The 23,036-nt window shown below is 46.7% G+C and overlaps 1 protein-coding gene across 26 annotated transcripts in view; it reads left to right on the top strand.

Moving 5' to 3' along the window:
• Positions 1–23,036, top strand: part of DLG2 (discs large MAGUK scaffold protein 2) — a 1,130,680-nt gene that overhangs the window by 717,822 nt on the left and 389,822 nt on the right. For all 26 annotated transcript variants that reach the window (XR_013231698.1, XM_077341322.1, XM_077341326.1 and 23 more), the window contains 3 exons: positions 11,836–11,972; positions 18,122–18,266; positions 20,104–20,245. Coding sequence is in view for 25 of the 26 variants with exons in the window: in XM_077341322.1 (XP_077197437.1) it covers positions 11,836–11,972; positions 18,122–18,266; positions 20,104–20,245 (424 nt within the window). In the remaining variant the exon portion in view is untranslated. The remainder of the gene's footprint in view (positions 1–11,835; positions 11,973–18,121; positions 18,267–20,103; positions 20,246–23,036) is intronic.

The raw sequence follows: 23,036 nt of genomic DNA, 5'->3' as shown, positions 1-23,036 counted from the left end.
TTTGATTTGATTTGATTTGATTTGATTTGATTTGATTTGATTTGATTTGATTTGATTTGATTTGATTTGTATGACCACCGCTCTCGGAAACCAGCTCACGGCGGTTCACAATAATTCACTACAAATCAATACATTAAAACCATTAAAATTCCCCATTAAAACCCCATAAACCATAACTCAGTCATAATGATGGCGATTAATAACTATTCCCATACAGACCCACTGCATGAGCAGAAGGGAATGGATGGATAATTGGGCATGGGTGGAACAATCTAGGGAACCAGGCCAGTCTAATACTGGCCTCTCCCCCCGGGGAGAGGGGCCCAATCTCATCCCCCAGGCCACCACCTGGCCTCAGACAAATGCCTGGCGAAAGAGCTCCGTTTTGCAGGCCCTGTGAAACTCAGAGAGCTCCGACAGGGCCCACAGCTCTTCAGGGAGCTCATTCCACCAGGTAGGGGCCAGGACAAGAAAGGCCCTGGCCCTTGTTGCGACCAGGCGTGCCTCCCGGGGTCCTGGGATCATCAGCAGATTCTTACCCGCACAGCAAAGTGCCCTTCAGGGGACATAAGGAGGTAGGCGGTCCCTCATTGCTTTATACTAGTTACTAGGGGCCAAGCCCGTTGCATTCAGGAATACAGCGGGCGTTAGATTACAGGGGTGGGGTGGAAGAACGCTGTGGACAGCCTCCCTCTCCCCACAGGGCCTGGAAAGGCTGCCGGCAGCTGTTAGGGAATTCACCGGCAGGGGCAACTCTCACACAGCAGAGATCTGCAGCCTCCGAGCCTCAGAGGGAAGTGGAAGGGGGAGGGGTGGTCAAGGGTGGGGGACGGAAGGTGATTGGCTGGCCACTGGACAGACAGACAAGCCAGTTGGAGGCAGGACATTCTCCCTGAGTGGGTGTTAAGCGCTGAGTGGCATTTAAGCCATGAGACATTCTCCTCCTCCAAACCCTTACCAGAAATATTAGGTGGAACAGATAGTTACCTTGCAATCTTCTGCTTCAGACCAAGACAGCCACCCGCCTGAATCTCAGTTCCTGATCCAGGGGAGACACTGCCTCATTTCTACCAGGGGATCCCCTCTTGAGCTTTTCCTCACCCTCTGGATGATGCAGTTGCAGAGATTGCTCTGGGCAGTAGAACTCCCATGCCTCTCTGAAGCGTGGCATTTTGCGTTCAGCTTCACAGTCGGCCCACAGGGCCTCTAACCAGCTCCAGCCAGCTCAGCCTTTTGCTTCCTCGCCCTCCTCTCCACCCCAGCTTAGCCTGTCTGGGCCCCACATGTCAATCCTTGTCTGGCCGGCGGGCACGGCCCTTGTCTTCTGAGCCATGAAGAGCGAGAGAAAGGTCACGTCCGAGCCAAAGATAGAACCAAAGCAAAGCCTCTGGGTCCCGCGGCACTTGTTTGCGGCTCCTTCTCGCTGCCATCGGGTTCCCTAGGGCCGGTGTGTGCTGTTTGCACAATGGAGAAGTCCTTCTGTGCGTTGTTATTGCCGCTGCTGCATTGTACGGAGCTGGGTCACTGGGGAGGGTTGCCAGCCTCCAGGTGGTGCCTGGAGGTCTCTGGAATTACGGCTGGTCACCAGACTGCCCAGAGCAGTCCCCTTGGAGGAAGCAACAGCTCTGATGGATTCTAGCTGCTACTCTTCCAAGGTGTAGTGGTTAACAGCAGCAGCCTCTACGCTGGAGAAACAGGCTTGCTTCTCACTGGCCTTGAAAGCCCCTTGCTGGGGCCACCAGAAGATGAAAGGGGAGCAGGGTCAGTACTCGGATGGGAGATCACCAAGGAAGGCTCTGCAGGGGAAGGCCATGGCCAAACATCTTGGCTTCTCCCTTGCCTTGAAAGCATCTTGCTGAGGCCACCATCCATCAGTTGCAACTCGATGGCAACTTCCATATCTATCTAACCATCTAACCATCTAACCATCTATCCATCTATCCATCTATCCATCTATTCATCTATCTATCCATCTATCCATCTATCCATCCATCCATCCATCCATCTATCCATCCATCTCTCTATCTATCTATCTATCTATCTATCTATCTATCTATCTATCTATCTATCTATCTATCTATCTATCTATCTATCTATCTATCTACCTACCTACCTACCTACTGGATTTTTATACCACTCTTCCATATGGCTCAGGGAAGCTTACATAGAACATCGCGGGGGGATACATGGAACGGCCTAGCATATAACATAGTCAACAATAATCTGAATAACACCATTTCAGTGGACTTAAACAACAGCCATATGACAGGAACAGGAACCTAGCTAAGGCCCCCAGAGAGGTCAGACTGGTTCAGACCTTGGAGGGGATTGCCTGAGGGGGACCTGTGGATGTCATTTGGCTTTGGTCAGTCTCAGGTAGAAGATCTCCCTCTTGCAGGCCCTGTGGAACTGTGGGAGTTCCGTCAGGGCCCTAATCTCTTCAGGGAGCTTGTTCCACCAGGTGGGGGCCAGGACCGAGAAGGGTCTGGCCCTGGTTGAGGACCGACATGCTTTTTGGGGGCCAGGGATCACCAGCCAGTTGGCGGTGGCAGAGTGTAATGCTCTTTTGGGGGTATAGGTCTGTTTGGGTTATGCCCGAGTGGTGTCAAAAGAGGCCCAGCAGGAATGTCTCTGAGGAACCCCGTGGTGGCTCTTGGCGGCCAGCATGGATTTCAGAAATTGCAAGATGAGTCTTTTTCTTCTTTGACTGACACACACACACATGGGAGGGGGGGCGAATCAACTTTTTTTTTTTCCAGCAGTGGAGACATCCCTCTTTGGCATGCCTCGCTGTAGAAAAAGACGTGACAACGAAAATTGAAAATGCCACCCGAGGATCGGCAGCCTGACACGTCTCAGCAGTGTTTCATTGCTACAATTTAATACAAACCGGAGAACAAATGTTTCCATTATGTCACTTCACGGTTATCTCCCGGTTCCATTGCAGCCGTTTGCCCCCCCCCCCCCCCGTGCCTCGGATTTAAACTTTTCTGACAAGCGTAGCTTGACAGGAGACGGCCCTGGCAGGGGATGGGCCCTTTGGTATCACTTTAGCTCCAGCTACGGGCATCAAGATGACATCTGGAAGCTGAGAGGCAGACCCAAAGGAAAGGCAAAGTCATTTGTGCCGCTGATAGTGCAGCAAGGTTGTTGCTTCGGGCAGAGGGTCAGAAGAGGGAAAGAAAAGATACAAAAGCGGGGTATAAAACCAACTCCTCCTCCTCCTCCTCCTCCTCTTCTTCTTCTTCTTCTTCTTCTTCTTCTTCTTTTTCTTCTCCTCCTCCTCCTCCTCCTCCTCCTCCTCTTCTTCTTCTTCTTCTTCTTCAGTCAGAAGCGACTTATTTATTTATATTATTGTTATTGTTATTGTTATTATTTGGATTTATTACCCGCCACTCTTGGCAGAGCCGGCTTGTGGCAGGTTACAAGATAAAAAGACAATAAGGTAAAGGTATCCCCCTGTGCAAGCACCGAGTCATGTCTGACGCTTGGGGTGACGCCCTCCAGCGTTTTCATGGCAGACTCAATACGGGGTGGTTTGCCAGTGCCTTCCCCAGTCATTACTGTTTACCCCCCAGCAAGCAAGCTGGGTCCTCATTTTACCGACCTCGGAAGGATGGAAGGCTGAGTCGACCTTGAGCCGGCTGCTGGGATCGAACTCCCGGCCTCATGTGCAGAGCTTCAGACAGCATTTCTGCTGCTTTACCACTCTGCGCCACAAGAGGCTCTGAAAAAAAGACAATACAATCCCCTAAAATCAATAGTGAAAAATACAATCTAGCAAAAAAGACGGTGTCAACCAACCCCCCCCCCCATCTACCGCTGCTGGGGACCAGGGGAACAGCTGACCACCTCTGATGGAACGTGATGGAATACTCCCCCTTTGGAGTATTCCCCCTTTGTATTATATTTATATTTATTCATTCATTTCTACTAGATGCGACTCAAAACACACGCCAGCTTTCAAATGTCAAATCTCCCTTCATCTCTCTGGCAAACAGAGCTTTCACTCTCAAAAGCTTCTGCAGAGGGCTTTGCAAACATTTCCAAGGGCTCATCCAAAAGCCACGCATTAGGCTACTCAGCACAGGAGCTGCTCACCATGCAGCGGAAGGGTTAAATTCCACCCCCTCAAGGCCTAGCAAGGGCTTTCCTCTCTGCAGCCAGCAATAAAGAAAGCCCATTTGACAGGTATGATGAAGAAGACCTATCAGCGGTAAATGTAACCTTGTGTAATCATCTCCTTCATCCTGGTCTTAAGAAGTCTGCCCGTTGTGCTTTATGGGATCATAGATTTCAGACGCGGCCGTGATAGAGCCCCTGTTCTTCACCCGTCCAGGGTAAATCATTCTTACCCTTCTTTGACGGAGTACTCTGTGCTATCTTAATGGGAAAAACAAGCCGGCTTTATTCTGGCACACATAAGATGCGCTCCCTATGCAGAGTAAAACAATAGCTGAGAACAGTGGTTCTCAACCTGGGGGTCGAGATCCTTTTGGGGTCAAATGACCCTTTCACAGGGGTTGCAGCAGGGCACGCCGCTTGGCCAGGGGGGGCACCGTCCACACAACAGCCTTGCAGTGTAGATCAAAATAGAGCGTTTGTCTGTCTGGAGCAGCGGAAAAGAGTGAGATCGGCATGGTGGGACAAGCGGCAGAGCTGAATGGAGAAACCCCGGGAAAACAATTTATATACAATCAATGAACAATGGATCTTCATGCCATTGGTCAGTTTTGGTTTAATTTTTGTGAAAGAACCCTTGCATAATTTGTTGGTTGGGGGTCCCCACAACATGAGGAACTGTATTAATGGGTCGTGGCATTAGGAAGGTTGAGAACCACCGTCTTAGAAGGTGGAGCTCCAAAAAGAAACACTATACCAGTACTTGTTGGGGCTACGCCTAACAGATTTCCCTTGACTACCCACCTTTACTTCATAATTGGTTTTAGATGAGAGTGCATCATTTAATATTATTGACCACCGAGGAAGACCCATGTAAAGTTATATCTGCGTAGTTTTTATATCGTGCTTACTTTTTTTTTAACCTAATATTGGTGCACTTTAATAAATAATTGTTACAATTTTATATGGTTTTATAGCTCAGCTTTTGAGTTCCTGAAAACAGACAGGTGCCATTCCATCTGGCGGCCAGAAATAAGCATCGCATTCTGAGGCCTGGCGTGTTTCATTTTCCCTCGGATCTCCTTGCCTAATACTAAAATGCAAAGAGAGTTCAGAGTGGGGTCAGAAGAATGTTGGGGAAATCAGGCGGAATTTGAACCCATGGCATGGCTCTGCGTGGAATCCCTCTTGGAATTCTTGCTCTGGCATCCTTGCATAGACACTCGCAGATACGCAGGTGATGCATGATGGGAGAATCCTATTTCTGTTAGCTATGACAGCTAGTGACTGTTTTTGGTGTATGAGTTAGTGAGAGCGAAAGGGAGTCTCTCTGGTCATGTTTATGTCTCTGCTTCTGCCTTCTGGATGTCAAAAAGGAAACAGTGTCAAAATGTCAAAAAGGAAACAGCTCTTCCGCCAGGCGTATGGTTGAGGCCAGGGCGGTACCCGGTGTTACCATCTGAGGATCTCTAAATTGAGGTCAACGAGGTTCCTCACTCCCAGTGTGAGAGAGTTATTGACCCATATGCTGAACGGGGGAGAGGTTTGGTATTTTATTGTTCACCATCTTGTTATGCTATATTATATTTTTCTATTAAGGGGTATTTTAGGGGATTTTACTGTGCTTTACTTTTCCTCTTGTGGCACAGAGTGGTAAGGCAGCAGACATGCAGTCTAAAAGCTCTGCTCATGAGGCTGGGAGTTCAATCCCAGCAGCCGGCTCAAGGTTGACTCAGCCTTCCATCCTTCCGAGGTCGGTGAAATGAGGACCCAGCTTGCTGGGGGGTAAGCGGTAATGACTGGGGAAGGCACTGGCAAACCACCCCGTATTGAGTCTGCCATGAGAACACTAGAGGGCGTCACCCCAAGGGTCAGACATGACCCAGTGCTTGCACAGGGGATACCTTTACCTTTACTGTGCTTTTACCAATTTTGTAAACTGCCACGAGACATCTGAGAGCAGCGGTATATAAATATAAATAAATAAGTGTAGCAGAAGCAAATTGTAACTAGATGTAAAACAGGAGGCTTGGGAAGTATCTTTGAAGACCAGTTTTAGCTCAGAAGAAAGTTACTGTTGAAGCTTTAGGTCTGAATGTTTTTCTAGTAGGTAGGTAAACATTGATTCTTATTAAAGAAGGCGATATAGGCTATTTCATCTTCTTTGCAAACAGCCAAGGGACAACTGTTGCCAGTTAGCAGTTATAATACACAATTTTCTCATTTCGCTGAATAATCTCTGTTTGGTTAACTAACTTTCACAAAGATTTCATCATGTTTTGACCATTCAGGTATGGGTCAGAATCAAAATCCGAGTATCCCCCCCTCAATATTGACCTTCCAGAGTACATATGTCCATTGTAACTAAACATCTGTTCCAGACAACAAGGGAGGGGGGTACAGGAGCCAAGGTGGTGTGCCCATCCCTATTGGGCAAAAGTGAGTTCAGATCCTTCCTTGGCAATGAAGCTCACTTGTTGACTTTGGGCCAGATGTTCTATCCGAGTCCTGCCTACCTCACAGGGTTGTTGCAAGAACACAATTTTAGGCTTAATACAATTGAGAAGAGAGAGCTACAGATGTCATACCATACTCCTCAGAGGGAAGGCAGGATAAGAGTAGAGAAGACCGGGGTTATCATAAAAGTATAATTTTCCCCCCAATGCAGCATTGCCAGCTCAGAGTTGGGAAATTCTTGGAAGTTTGGGAAGGATGGAGTAGAGGACAGTATGGTTTGGAGAGGGGAAGGACATGAGGAGGGCATACAGTCCACCTTCTAAAGCAGTCATATTCTCCCTCTTGATCATTCGGGGGTCACTTGTAATTCCAGGAGGACTCCAGGTCCCATCTGGAGATTCTATATCAAGTTGGCCACACACTCAAATGGAAATTCACAAACAATCCCATATGAGACAAATATCTCTATCTCTATCTCTATCTCTATCTCTATCTCTATCTCTATCTCTATCTCTATCTCTATCTCTATCTATCTATCTATCTATCTATATATCTATATCTATATCTATCTATATCTATATCTATATCTATATCTATATCTATATCTATATCTATATCTATATCTATATCTATATCTATATCTATATCTATATCTATATCTATATCTATATCTATATCTTGATTAGCAACAAGCTTCTTGACTAAGTAACTAGATATATTTTCTTAAGCATCTTCTTCCAATAGAACAATGGTTCTTCACAAAATACTTGGAAAAAGTAATTTCCCGTTCATGATGACAAAGGTTTATCAAAAGAATATAAACAGTATTCACAGAGTGCGTGCAAAATGACTCCTATTTTCAATTCTTTCCTCAAAAGTACATTATTTGCTGAGCCACAGAGTTGAATTCGAAAAGGAAAAGCCAGCTTGGTGTAGTGGTTAGGAGTGCGGACTTCTAATTTGGCGAGCTGGGTTTGATTCCCTGCTCCCCCACATGCTGCCAACTGGGTGACCTTGGGCTTGGCACGGCACTGATAAAACTGTTCTGACCGAGCAGTGATATCAGGGCTCTCTCAGCCTCACCCACCCCACAGGGTGTCTGTTGTGGGGAGAGGAAAGGGAAGGCGATTGGAAGCCACTTTGAGAGTCCTTTGGGTAGAGAAAAGCAGCATAGAAGAACCAACTCTTCTTCTTTTTTGTTTCTTTCAAAAATGCGCCTTCTCCCCAGAGTATTTTGTGGACAACAATGGTTCTCCTTGAAGAAAATACTTAAGAAAACAAATCCAGTTATTCAATCAGGAATCTTGTTACTAACTCTTGAAGAAATAAATTATTTGTTTTGCCTCACGTGGGATTGTTTGTGGATCCCCTGTCTAGAGGTTGGCAACCAGCTGAAGAGTCACACAGTCCTTTGACCAGACACCCCATTTCCCAAATGGGGAAGCATACAAAGTTGAGACGGAGCTATCAGAAGTGAGTTACGTAAACAGGGTGGCGGGGATTTGTTTTGGTTCTTGTTCTCAATTAAATGTTTGCTGCTGGAGCTTTGCCTGCCAGCCTGTTATAAACTTGTCATGAAGCTTTTCTGTTTGGACAGCCATCGATTAACGCACTGATCAATGTAGACAGAAACAAATGACGATCCAAGAAAATGCGGGGGTGGCCTATCTCCTGGTGCTTAACAATCTCTCCCTGTCATTCTGCCCCATCACATCAGTTGAGGCCGCTTTCCCTGGACACGTAATGGTTTCTCCCTTGGACGCTCGCTTCCCTCTAATCGGCAGCGCTAAATGGTTTGGCTGCCGTTTTTTGGCTGCCTTGCCGATAACCAAAACAGGATCTGAAACAGGATCGCTGCACACGGTGTCCTTGGACAAAATGTCTGCAGAACATAGCCTCAGTATGCCAGTTTGGTGTGGTGGTTAGGAGTGGGGACTTCTAATCTGGCATGCCGGGTTTGATTCTGCGCTCCCCCACATGCAGCTAGCTGGGTGACCTTGGGCTCGCCACGGCACTGATAAAACTGTTCTGACTGAGCAGGAATATCAGTGCTCTCTCAGCCTCCCCTCCCTTACAAGGTGTCGTGGGAGAGGAAGGGAAGGCGACTGTAAGCCACTTTAAGCCTCCTTTGGGTAGGGAAAAGCGGCATATATGAACCAACTCTTCTTCTTCTTCAGTAATATCAGGGCTCTCTCAGCCTCACCTCCCTCACAGGGTGTCTGTTGTGGGGAGAGGAAAGGGAAGATGATTGTAAGCCGCTTTGAGCCTCCTTTGGGTAGGAAAAAGCAGCATATAAGAACCAACTCTTCTTCTTCTTCTTCTCCTCCTCCTTCTTCTCATAGTATCCTACTGCTTTTCTATTTAGAATCATAGAATCATAGAGTTGGAAGGGGCCATACAGGCCATCGAGTCCAACTCCCTGCTCAGTGAAGTCCTAACAGAAATAAGTCCTAATAGAGGAAACTGGAATATTAGGATTGGGGGTACAACTTATTTCAAAGGGACAGAAAAATAAAAAAGGGGGAGGAATAGCAGTGTATATTAAGAATGTGTATACTTGTGAGGAAGTACAAGTATCTGAGCATGGAAGTTCAGATGAGTAAAAATAAAGAGGACCGCGCCCTGAGGGACCCCACAAGGGAGTCTATAGGAACGCGAGAACTCATCTCCCACTGCAACCCTCTGGGTCCGGTCCTGGAGAAAGGAGCATATACAGCGTAACGCTGTGCCCCGTATACCCATGCCAGCAAGGCTGTGGACCAACAGCTCATGGTCCACGATGTCAAAAGCGGCCGACAGGTCCAGAAGAACCAGCATTGCTGACCCGCCCTTATCCAGCTGGCGACGGAGGTCATCCAACAGGGTGACCAGCACTGTCTCCACCCCGTGGCCAGGTCGAAAGCCAGACTGATATGGATCGGGTGCCGAAGTTTCTTCCAAGAATGCCAAGATTCCTCCTGCCTAAGAATCCCAGAATCAGCATTTCTGTCAGATGGCCAGCTAGCCTTGCTTAAAAACTTCCAAAGATGGAGAAGCTACCACCTCCCCATCATGGGGAAATTATTTTGGAGGCTCTCTCTGATTATGAATCATCAGTTTCTTCAACAGGAAACGAGAGGGCACTTTATTTTAATCATCCTGGTAGTTGGAAGTCATTTCACTTATATTTTTAATGGTGATCATAATTCATGCAGATTTCACAGATTTCCAGAAATAGTTCAGGAAGTTCCGTCTTATGATGTATTGTCACTTTCAGCTGGCTTTAATGAAGCCATGATACTACGGCACCCTTTTCTTTCAAAAGAGAATAACCTTTAAACATTTTAGGGCATACAGTCTGTCAGAGTGAACTAAGTTCAGAAAAACTCTGCAGTGTGAGTGTCCTGCATAGTGTAGGGGGTTGGACTAGATGACCCAGGAGGTCCCTTCCAACTCTATTATTCTATGATTCTATGATTTTATGAGTAGTGAGGAAGGTAAATAGTATTCTCTCCAAGCCTTTCTGCCCGATGGGAACAACATTCCAGATGTGCAGTGACACCTTTTCGATATTTCATAGTTCCTGCTCATGACGACCCACATTTTGTTTCTTTTAACATTTGTTTCTTTTTTAGTTTCAGTTATCTGTTCTTCCCTGTCCATTCTGTAGATTCAGTTGTAGCAAATGCACATTATACACGATGTATCTGAAGAAGTGTGCCTGCACACAAAAGCTTATCAATAAACATAGTAAAGTTCAAGTTGACACCTCATTCCCTACCTGATTGGCCCTCCCTGGGGGTGTGCCACCAACACGGAGAGAGAACACTGCCAATGAAGGCCAATCCATTCAAATTGTACTCTGCCAATGAGCTCTCGAGGTTCAGGGCGGCTCACATGGAACATAGAGAACTGTACATTGAACTCAGTTCCTGTGTCAATGAACTACAATGCAACAATTGTAACAATAGCAACAACAACAGATGACAGTTTAACAAAGTAACAATCAAATAGGTCCATGGTTTAGATTCAAGTACATGGATTCTTGGGAGGGAGGTTCAGGGGCCCAGTGGTACTGCTGATTCCAGCCAACCTCAACCAAATGCCTGGAGGAGGAGCTCCCTTTTGCAGGCCCTGCGGAATTTTTCACCTTAGGATTAACTTTATATTCTCCTGATAACATGTTCATCATTGATAAGAATTTATTTAAAGAGGATTCAAGAGTATCACCTATCGCCTATCACTGACAAAGATCCCGAAAACGGAATATATCTAGGAGTTCGTTTTGATGATTTGGAAAGTCTGAGAAATTGCTTTACATTGGAATAAACTGTTATTCCCCAGCGCCAGGTTGAAAAAAAATCATTTCTTTTGCCTGCTAAGATCCTGATAGGCGGCTGGTTGTCTGAACGGGTGATGCTAAATTGAATGGGCCAGTAGCCTGACTCAGTTGATTTCGTCTAGTCAGTCACATGTATCATTCCTTGCAATGACTTGTTCTTGAGAATTTTGCGAGCCAATATGGTGTAGTGGTCAGAAGGATCGACTAGGATCTGGGACCAACAGGACTAAATCCCCACGAGGGGTGTGCGCTTTGCCTCGGTTCGGCCGCTCTGACGATCACCAAAGCCCAAGGCGGTGTGTAGGAGACCAGTGCCACGGAGAGGAGGGGCAGTGGCAGCACGCCAGCTGGCAGACGCATGCAGGTGCAGAGCCTCTATGCTTGCGTGTAGCCGCCAGCTGGCACACTGCCACCACCCCTCCTCTCCTCTCCGCACCGCAGTGCTGGCTGCCCTGGGCTGCGGTGATCACCAAGGCGGCCGAGCCAAAATACACACCCCTAATCCCCACTGGTGCCATGGAAACTTATTAGGTGACTTTGGGCCAGTCACACACTTTCAACGCCTACCTCACAGGGTTGTTGTAAGGATACCCAAACGAAAGAGACCCAAACGAAGTAAATAAATAAATACATATATCAGGGTTTCTTTGTGAAGTCCTACATCTGTCCTGCATCCAGTTCGCCTGGATCTCCATGTAGCCTCTAAACCAGGGGTAGTCAGCCTATGGTCCTCCAGATGTCCATGGACTACAATTCCCATGAGCCCCTGCCAGCAAATGCTGGCAGGGGCTTATTGGAATTGTAGTCCATGAACATCTGGAGGACCACAGCTTGCCTACCCCTGTTCTAGACAATTAAAATGCATCGATATTCTGTCCTCTATGACCTTGCATGGACCGTCTGAATCATACTTGCCCGCCCTTCTTTCTTCTCAGGTCTCGGCTTCAGCATCGCGGGAGGTGTGGGGAATCAGCACATCCCGGGCGACAACAGCATTTATGTCACGAAAATTATTGACGGGGGAGCAGCACAGAAGGACGGGCGGTTACAAGTCGGGGACCGGCTCCTTATGGTGAGAAGTGGACGTCATGCATTTGTGTGCCTGTATGAACATCAGAGCAGGAAGCAGAGTGGGGTTTTATATCCCACTTTACCCTACTCGAAGGAGTCCCAAAGCCGGTTCCAAACAGCTCTTTTTTTGTCTTTGAATCCTGTTTTTTAAAACAAAACAATATCCTGAATCTATGGTGAAAATAGCCAGAATCATCTACACAGCAAAACAGAAATCTCATGTCTGTCCAAGCTTAGAAGAATGGAATAATAAACTGGCCGACTAGGCAAAATTAACGTCATATTTTTAAAAAATACATCAGTTTCGAAGACTGCGTCTGGATCCATGCATTAGATCGGATCCATGCTATGCAGGTTTCTATACTGCTTGGGAACTACCAGTTTTGTCCATGCTAATGAAACCTGCTATGATGAAGATGAGGTGAAACCAGGTATTCAGTACGGGAACCTTGTTGCATATTAATACAGAAAAACGTATGCAACTTGAATGTGAAAAGAATCCACCTTTATATGAACTTTTGCATTTTTTGGTTGGCTTTGCCTGCTTTTCTCCGATACTGAGTTTAGGATGAAAGCGGGAGATAAATTTAGAATGAGAAATGATTTAAAATGGTATATAAATACATAGCAAAGGTATTAGAATGTTGAAGCAGAATGAGAATAACCTTTCAATATAAACGTGCAAAGGATTTGAATGATAATATTCCTTAGTGCTGATTTTCTTTTTTAATTGTGAGCTAGATCGTGGAATTTCTGATTGTATATATTGCTACAGGATGGTCATTGTTAATGTTAGCTTTGACAGATAGAGCGGATGAGATGTCTTATGGGAAATGTAGTAATAATACCAACCAATCATATAGGGGCACAATAGACTAGTTATCATGTTTAAAACTTAGAATATTTGAAGTGAGGATTATTGTAATGGTTATGATGAGAAGGATGACGGGGAGAAATTTTTTTGGCTAAATCTCCTAATTGCATCAGCCACGGACTTACGCCTCTCCCCCGCAACCCCCAGTCTCTCCTTTGACAGTCTTTCATTGCTATGACTTCTAAATTATTTGGCCTGGATTAATCTTGATCGTTTCCAATGCCTTTTCTTTCTAACCTGACTACCCTGGGAAATATCTGTCAGTCGGACGGTGTTTCTTTCAGTCTCCGCTGTGAAAAGTGAGTGATAGAATTCATTACGTTATGATACGGGAGTTGCCGGCTCCCGCCGATAGAATATTGTCCCTGTCATCCACAAGAATGGCTCCTGCTGCTTTGATCTCTCTTACAGACATGAAGAAATTGTATTAGTTCTTGATGTAGTCATTCTCAATCTCTCTGCTTTTCGCGTTCCTTTTCTTTTGCTATAAACTTCAGAAAGTTTCATTCTTTGGCAGAACTTTTCGAGCCCGTTTATATAATGCTGTTATGTCTGCCGGAGTCCCACAAACCGAACTTAACCACTGATAAGACCACCATGTATCACCAACCCCATCCAGAGCGTGGATTCTACATGGACAAACTCCTCAGGCAGCAGACTTTCCCCAGCAAGGATATTATAGCCAAGCATGGTATCCTTGGGAGAACTGTTTCTATCCCACTCTATCAGCTGTTTGGCCCCTGCCCAAAGTAGCCATGTTAACCCATGCATAGTAATGTTGTAGCTGGACTGCTGTAATGCACTGTACGCGGTGCTGCCCTTGTAGACGTCTTGGAATCCTTGGCTGATGCCAAATGTCATGGCAGTTTGACCATTGTTGGAAGCAAGCCACTTGTGCTTATTATGTGTTGAGAGTATTCCATGGACTTACCATTTTGTTTCTGAGTTCAAGGTGCTGGTTCTTATCTTTGAAGCCTGGTCCTGAGTCTCCTAGCATAAACTTGTACATGCATGGATTGCAGAGGCTTGAAGGGAGCATGTGATGATCCAGATGCTGCCCGTTGGTCATTCCTAACTTTCAGAAATGGTGAGAGAATCACCCCAGCCATTGCTGATGCATCAGGACAAGATAGCAAAATGATAAAACACCAGCAAGCGATATAACAAGAGAGCGAGCTGTGGGAAATCACTGCAGCATTAAAAGCCAGGTTAAAAAGAGGTCAAAAGAAACATGTCGAAAGCATAGAACAGGTTAAAAACCATGAAACAGGTCAAGCGTTACATGGCAGGTGTCACATCTGCCCTCCTGCTGTAGCCAGGGCCTAGACTGCACAAATAGATAATGCACTTTCAATGCACTTTAGAAGTAGATTTTCCTGTTCTGCACAGGAAAATCCAGGTGCCAAAGCACATTGAAAGTGCATTATCTATTGTGTGCAGACTAGGCCCAGGAGAGTTGAGTTAGAAGCTTATTGAGCTCCACCCCTACTCCCTTTTTCTCCCTCTTTGAACCTTCCCCGTCCTTTTGGCCAAATTTTATGGCTCAGGGACTCTCTCCTTCCTCCACCACGAGAACTCTGAGACCCTTCCCTTATCACCCCACTTGTCCTTGGCTTGTTTGGGGGATGCTGGAAATTTACTGCCGACAACAACCATAAGGGCAGTCTAGACGTCTCCAGCTATTTGTGCCTTTGTGGATCAATAATCTCTTCCTATGTGAACCCTTTTTTCCTCCTGAACTACCCCCTTATAAAAAAAACCCTACGGGGGCAACCCATCCCCACCTCAGTCAATGCATCCCCTGCACCCACCTCAGCTGCGTTCCGCATCATCTTATGGAACCCTTTCAATAAAGACTAGCTTCTTCGCACCACCTATGTCTGGAGCAATTCTATTCGAGGGGGTCGCTTTTGGTCGAGTGGTTCAGCCACGGTGGTTCGTGACAGCAGGATCATACAGACGGGTCAAGGAAGCCCTGCATGGTAAAATCATGAAAACAGGCAAACAACATCTTCACATCCAGTTGGATCTTCCCAGCTTCCTTCCCTGCCTTTCCAAGAGGCTGACTCTGGAGTGTGTGTCCATGCTTTATTTTCTGATCCTGAGCAAGCTCATCGACCCATTGAGCTGGATCCTGCCAAGACGGACCATGTCCCATTTCTTAAAAGGCAAAGAAAAAAAATGCAACCAAATCCATCGTTTGTCTCCCTTCCAATGCTGGGTCAGCACCAGATGTAGCCGTTCCATTCTGTAATTGGAGGAGAATAACAGATAAACAATGGGGTGAGACAATGGATCTGCTTCCTTAAAACAATTCTAGGCTTTCCGCAAAAGGAGAGGCTTCCTTTTGAGAGACTTCAACATCGTTCTGAAAAGGCCACGTGAACGCACAGCAATAGACCAATTGCAGCCCTCCAGTTCGCAGATGTTTGCCGGAAAATATTCAGTGGAGGGCGGGGGGAATGATACTCAAGAGGGGTCCCCCCCCACCAGGAGACATAACTTTGGTGTGACAAAAATAAATCTGCATTCGTCTTCCTGGTTACTCTGCTGTCAGATCCCCATGAGCCATGTCCTCCAGATGTAAAAGGGCAATTTTCCACTTGAACAAGAAATTTAAATAAAAATGTCTCGGTTTTCACCGGAACTCTTAGCTTCGTTTCTTCTGAAGTTACTGCTGGATTGCGTATCAGGAAGCAAATAAGAATGGCTCGGAGGAACCAAGGAAAAAAACTTCTCGAGTGGGTTAGATTGCTTCGCATTCCTTCTCCTCTCTTCTGCGAAGCTGCAAACAGCAAGGATGGGGCTCCTTGATCGTTTCTGTCCAGGAATTTTGCTCAAACCATTTCGAGTTCAGAGAAAATATTGCTTCAAGCAAGGTCCAGCATGACAGGGAGACTAGGGCTGATTCTACACTTACTTTGTTTATTCCGTTGTGGATCCTGCTGAATTCAGATCGATTTGAACTCAGGCTTTCCTCTCCCCCCCCCTCCCCATTGAAACAGAAAAGTGTTCTGCATGTGGTAAGGGACGCTCAGAAAGGGGGGAGCCAAGCACAGCAGGAGCCTCTTTCTTTTCTTGAAAGGGGGGGGAGAGAGGATTGGAGACAGCAGAGGCGGGGGGAATAAATTCAACAGACAAACATCTGCTGAGAGAAGTTAGGGCTTCCCCTTTAAGGGAAGCCTTGCAGCCTGAGAACAAAGAAGCCTTTGAACTGATGTCCTGGCCAATCAGGGATTTGGAGGCTCCAGGCATGAAGTTAGTTCAGGACAAGCCAAGAGCTGCATCTTTACTCATGCCGATTTTTCAAATATTGAGGGTTAGATCCACTCCAGGATATTGCGGGGGAAAGGTAGGGTCACTCCGGATCACTCCTGCTTGTTGCAGATGAAAAATTTAAATTGCCCAAAATCAACATGGAAATCACATTCAGTGTAGACGGCAGGGACTGAATCGACCTGGGATTGGAATAAAAGCCCCATGCAGATTCAGCCTAGGGGGACACAGTGCTGTAGGGCCTGATCACTGTGTAGTGGGAGGCCTCCTTCTACCACTCCCAGTTGCCTGCATCCCCTTGGAGCAGTGGTAGGAGAAAAAACACCCCAGCAAAACCCCACAGTGTCAGCATCTGTGATGTTAGCCACTTCTGGAGAAAGCCCAACAGCAATGTAGTGTAGCGCTTCCCTGAAATTCTATGGTAAACCATAGAGTTTCTGGCAGTTCCTAGACCTACCCCACATCATTTCTGAGTTTCCCCCTGCGGTGGCATAGCAGTGCATGTGGCATCATGCTCCCTCATATCCACCCCCCAGCCCTCCTGCCAGTTACCAGGCATAGCCTGATAAAGCCATGTGGTCACCTTGTGGGCTCATGGATTGGAACAAATCATGTGTTTTGTTTTTCCTCTGACATGGCATTTGGACAGTGGGAGGAGGGACTAAAAGCTGAGAATATTTTCTAGGGCCTTGTGGTTCCTACTGTGTTTGCCCACAAAGGGCAGACTGGGAGACTGTGGGGGGCAGAAGCTGTAGAGGTAGGGCTTAGGGAAATGGCATCTGTCAACACCACATCATAGCTTCTGGATGCATCACCAGAAGTTACGCCGGTGAGAAATGCCATTTGGCACCTCTGATTCCCTGTCTCCCCACACGCACACTGCCCCACAGATTGCTGATAAGGGCAGCTGGCAAATGGGTGAGCCTAATTTGGACAGTGGGGTAGGCCAGTGTCTTTAAAACTTGAGGGAATGCTTCACAGCACACTGACCCTGAGTCTGTGAAACTTCCCTGTGGTTGTGGGGAAATCTTGGTCTGTAAACTCCCGAGATTTAACAGAAAGGGGATGTTGTCATCTGAGTTGAACGGCATTGCTTAACCAGTTGAACTGAGAGAATTAAACAGATAAAGAAATTCAGCAGGCAAGAGCAGGAGTGCAGAAACACTTTATTGTTGTTGTTAGGTGTGAAGTCATGTCCGACCCATCGTGACCCCATGGACAATGATCCTCCAGGCCTTCCTGTCCTCTACCATTCCCCGGAGTCCATTTAAGTTTGCACCGACTGCTTCAGTGACTCCATCCAGCCACCTCATTCTCTGTCGTCCCCTTCTTCTTTTGCCCTCAGTTGCTCCCAGCATTAGGCTCTTTTCCAGGGAGTCCTTCCTTCTCATGAGGTGGCCAAAGTATTGGAGTTTCATCTTCAGGATCTGGCCTTCTAAGGAGCAGGCAGGGCTGATCTCCTCTAGGACTGCTTCAGTGACTCCATCCAGCCACCTCATTCTCTGTCGTCCCCTTCTTCTTTTGCCCTCCATTGCTCCCAGCATTAGGCTCTTCTCCAGGGAGTCCTTCCTTCTCATGGGGTGGCCAAAGTATTTGAGTAGGCTAACAAAATTTGTGGCAAGTTAGGAGCTTTTGTGAGTTACTGATCGCTTCTTCAGATAGAAAAATTTGTGGTCAGGTCGTTGAAAGGCAATGTCGACAGCGGATGAAGGCAGGCCTCACTTATTTCACTTTTGGAATGTAAGCAAAAATGAAAAAATAAAGATGGTCCTTGTTTCCCCCCCAAAATGGTATCTTACCTTTCTTAAATTGTAGGCTATTTTAGGCATCCTTCCATAGCACTGTGGGAAAGAAGATGCTGGTCTAGAGACCCAGGGCTGTTCTGATGTAATTAGCCTACCTCTTGCAACCTTGGAGTAAACATTTATCTTCTCTTCAGCATATGAATTATTTCTGTACCTGGTTTGGCCTAACATGTCTGTCCCTTTTTCTTTCGGCAGGTCAATAATTACAGTTTAGAAGAAGTAACGCATGAAGAAGCTGTAGCAATATTGAAGAACACATCGGACGTAGTGTATCTAAAAGTCGGGAAGCCCACCACTATTTACATGACCGACCCCTATGGCCCGCCAGATATTACCCATCGTAAGTGCTAGAGCGTCTTTTGTTTTGGCTCGTATAAATTATCACTTGCTGGACACCAGGAAAGGTGGCAGTGGTGCAGCTTGATGGCACTTTTGATCAATACATCCTCCGCTTCTTGAAACCTCCTCCCAATAGTTCACCATAGATCAGCTGTAACTTGAGAGTAATTAATTCCTACCCTGATCTGGGGCACCAGGCCAGCCCAGAAACTACAACACAAAAAAAGGAAGTTTCACAATGGAAAATCGACAGGAAAACAAGAAACCTTTCAAAGGCAATATTCTTGTGATAATGTATATATTGAATTCCAATACAATTTATTTTATATACATGAAGAAACAACCGTAATGGTTTCTGGATAATTTCCGTTTTCAGTGACTCCTACAGTCTTTGACTAACATTCCCTGGAACCTTTGAGCCAATGGCCTATTGATATTAAAATAGTAATATAAGGAAAGGCTGTAGGATTTTTCCACTAATGTACAACAAACTGATTTTGGAGGACTCAACCACTGAAGAAGTCACTGAAAATGGAAATTATCTAGAAACCATTATGGTTGTTTCTTCATGAATATAAAAGAAATTGTATTGGAATTCACTATATACATTATCACAAGACTATTGCCTTGGAAAGGTTCCTTGATTTTCTGTTGACAGCCCAGAAGCTAAGCAAGGTCATCCCTGGTTAGTATGGGAGACCACCAAAGAAGTCCAAGGTTGCTACGCAGTGGCGGTCAATGGCCAACCGCCCCCGATTGTCTCTTGAAAATCTTATGAGTCACCCTAAGGCAACTGGCACTCGGTGGGACTTCCCCGTCACATTAATGAATCCTATGAATCTCTACCTTAGCAGACACATCTGCAATATGGGGCTGTATGACATGAACACATGAAACCACCGTATCCTGGGTAGATCAATGACCTTTCAAGGTCAACATGGACAATGAGAAAAGTGTTGATGGTGCCCCTGATGACCACATTGAGAACTCCTGACCTAGATCTTGAAATGGACACTAGTCCATCGCAAGATTTCCATCCCGATTTCTGCCTATACTACCCCTTCCTCTCTCCAGACCGGATGCAGGACTGGGTACATTATGTTATAGTTGTGTATATCATAGAATCAAGAAGTTGGATGGGACCTCCAGGTCCATCTAGTCCAAGGGTGGTCAACATGTGGCTTTCAAGATGTCTATGGACTACAATTCCTGTGGGCCCCTGTCAGTATGCTGGTAGGGGCTCATGGGAATTGTAGTCCATGGACATCTGGAGAACCAGAGGTTGGCCACCCTTGATGTAGTCTGACCCTCTGCACAATGCAAGAAATACACCACTACATGCCCACCAACAGTTACCTCCAATTCCATGCCGTCCTATGGTTTCCATAGTGATGTACTTTTGAATATGTAGATTTTATTTGTAAATTTTTAAGAAACCTATCTTTTATTGTAGCCTGCCCCGAGCCCTCAGGGAAGGACAGGCTAAATTTTTTCATAGACAGAGTAGTTCAACAGTGGAATAGGCTGCCTAAGGAGATGGTGAGCTCCCCCCCCACTGGCAGTCTTCAAGCAAAGGTTGGATACATACTTTTCTTGGATGCTTTAGGATGCTTTGGGCTGATCCCGCGTTGAGCAGGGGGTTGGACTAGATGGCCTGTATGGCCCCTTCCAACTCTATGATTCTATGATTCTAAATTTCCAAAAACAAACAAATATCAGAATAATCTGCCTGCCTTCCCATAGCAGAGATGTGATTTCTCTTAGCCTCTGCATTGTACTTTTCCTCGCACGGTTCATGCCACTAACATTCAATGTCTACCTGCCTTTTGACTCCCCAGCTTATTCCCCACCAATGGAGAACCATATACTGTCTTCAGTCAACAACGGCACTTTAGAATACAAGGCATCCTTGGCTCCCATCTCTCCGGGAAGATACTCGCCTATCCCAAAGCACATGCTCATGGAGGATGACTACGCCAGGTCAGATATCCGTCTTTCCTTGAGTGCCTTTGATTGATTCCTTGCTTCAGGGGACGGGATGTTAATGCCCTTATTAGAACCTCAGCCAGGCATAAGCGATGTAGTAATCTCATTATGTCGGAAAAGAGAGATCAGGCCATTCTCCGTCTAGCTGGCTCTTTCAATAACGAGGGAGGTTACACCGGTGCTGTGACCTTGGAAAAGAGGGGGAAGGTATACAGGTCTCTCCATGATTAAATTAATGCTTAGTCTAATGGACTCCCCTAAACTGAGATAGGCAATGGGCACGATCTCGGCAGCAGTGTATCTGCCCAGGACACTTTCTACCCGTTGTACTGTGATGCAAGGCCCTACTAATTGCATTAGGGGGCGGTGGCATATGGCGTCCCTAATGTGATCTTGAGATAGATCACATTAGAGACTCCAGGGAGGACTTGAGTCGGTTTCTCCACTCGTTCCGGAGTTGCAGAAACAGCATATTTGTCCCCACTCAGCAAAAGCCAAGGAACCGTAATAAACTTCCTAGGTCGTTTTCCCAAGAATCCTTGAATTCGTGGGAGTTCTGGCCACGACACTGTGAACATTTTTCTCCCCGTAATGACTGTGGTCTTTGTGGGTATCAGAGAGAAGGGGAGGGACTAGATTATTCAGTGGGGAAAGGGCAGGTGACGTTCTCTCATTATCCCTTGGGTTCTGTTCCATGAGGGTCCCCAGAATTTAGAGTCATTCCACAAGAGATGGAAGTCCAGCTAGGGTGGAGTTGGAAGAACTGCCCCCTTCCCCCGGGACCTCCATAAAGAGCCATGGCTTGGCAGCATGAGAAAGGTGCAGAGCAGAAGTCTCCCCCCACTTTGCATTAAGTTCCACGCTGGCCATGGTTAGGAAAAGAAGGAGTCAAACTGGCCATAGACTATGTTTATACAAATCTGTGCAGAGACCACATTTGAATTACTGAGTGCAATTCTGGTTGGCACCCCTGAAAGAAGGATGTTGAGTGGTTGAAAAGGTGCGGAAAAGAGCAAAGCAAAATGATCAAGGGATTAGAGCAATGGGGGCCAAACTGGGGCTCTCCAGATGTCCATGAACTACAATTCCCATGTCCATGGACTAAAATGGGAGGTAAGATTGCACATGCAGGGGGTTGGACTAGATGACCCTGGAGGTCCCTTCCAGCTCTAGGATTCTATGCTGGCAGGGGCTCACGGGAATAGTAGTAGTAGTAGTCCATGGACATCTGGAGAGCTACAATTTGGCCACCCCTGGGAATGGGTAGAACACTTAGGGCTCTTTATCCTAGAGGAAAAGACAAGTACGGAGAGACATTTCAGAGGACTACAAAACTGTGCACAGTGTGGAGAGAAGGCTCGGATAAGCTTTTCTCCCTCTCCCACAATACCAGAACCCAGGGTCATCCAGGGTAGGTGATTCAGGAGAGGCACAAGTAAATGCTTCTTCACACAGCACATAGTTAAATTGCGAGGTTTGCAGTCAAGGGATGGAAAGATGGCTGCCATCTTGGAAGCCTTCAAAAGGGTCGTAGACAAACTCATGACACACGGGACGATTGGTGGCAACTTGATGGACATGATGGACACCCACTCCCTCCTGTCCCAGAGGCAGAATGGCTCTTTGTATCCGTGGCCGAGGAGCACAGGTGAGAGGATGCTGGTGCAGTCATCCTGCTTGTGGGCTTCCTGGAAGCAGCTGATGAGCCACTGTGGGATCAGAAGGCTGGACCGGTTAGGCCTTTGGCCTGATCCAGCATGGCTCTCCTTCTGTTCTCATGCATTCTGTGCCACTGGCCAGCGGCAGCATCCCCTGTTGTGCCTCTGAGTGAGTACCTGGTCACTTCAGCTTCTGCTCCTCCTGTCTTCCTGTCTGGCCTTAGGCCCACTCAGCTCCTTGAGGTTGTCTTAGTGGAACAGCCCATTCCTACCAGCCTCCCTCCAACCTTCCCACCTTCCTTGACACTTTCCCGTTTCCCAAGGCTGTGCTGTGCCATGCTTCCCTTTTCAGCCGAGCTTGCTGAATCTATGGCGGAAATGGCTCCAGGGCCTCTTGCAGGGTTCCATGTCCAGGGTCAAGATTGGTCAGTGTGGCTGGGTTCAGCTATGCGCCACAATTGCTTTGAGCTTAGGGTCACATTTGCTGAGACAGTCAGACGGTTGCAATTGCTAGCGATGATCATGCTTGCGTTTTTCCCAACGTACCTCCTTCCCATCCCCAAACGATGAATGTATGCTTTTCCTAGGCACCAATTTTGATTTTTTTGTGAACATCGTGGCTATATAAGGGATGTGCTGGGTATTTAAAAAGTCCTTCTTTAAAGCCTTGGGCACCTCTACATGGCAAGCATCTGAACAGCTAGAATGCCGGGTTTCCTTTATTTAAAGGTCCTTTGGTACTTCCCAGGCACACAGCCATAGCACAAAAAGGGAAAGAGTTGAGGCTTTGATTAAATCTGAACTCTTGTCCTGCCGTCATTCGCTGCAAACGGAAACCTGCCGCTCTGAACATGCCCAGTCGACCCAACAGGCAAAGGTTTGAGGACCATCGTTTTCGCTCTTTGGCGAACGTCTCGTGAGCTCTCGGCTCCGCTGTCATGGCAACCCTGTTTTATGCATTGCACTTGCAACCCACCTTGGGGCAAAATTGGCTGCAAGGGAGGTTGTATCAATGATTGAAACCACGTGCAATGAAAATGCCTACAAAGTCACTGAAAACAATTAGAGAGCCATGTCAAGGACCTCCTCGGTCACAGCTTCGGGAAAGACGTTCCAGAGACTGGGGA

This window comes from Paroedura picta, chromosome 6 (genome assembly GCF_049243985.1).
Source record: "Paroedura picta isolate Pp20150507F chromosome 6, Ppicta_v3.0, whole genome shotgun sequence".
Classification (NCBI taxonomy): domain Eukaryota; kingdom Metazoa; phylum Chordata; class Lepidosauria; order Squamata; family Gekkonidae; genus Paroedura; species Paroedura picta.
Note: the sequence above shows the minus strand (reverse complement) of the source record. Positions and strands in the feature narration are given on the sequence as shown.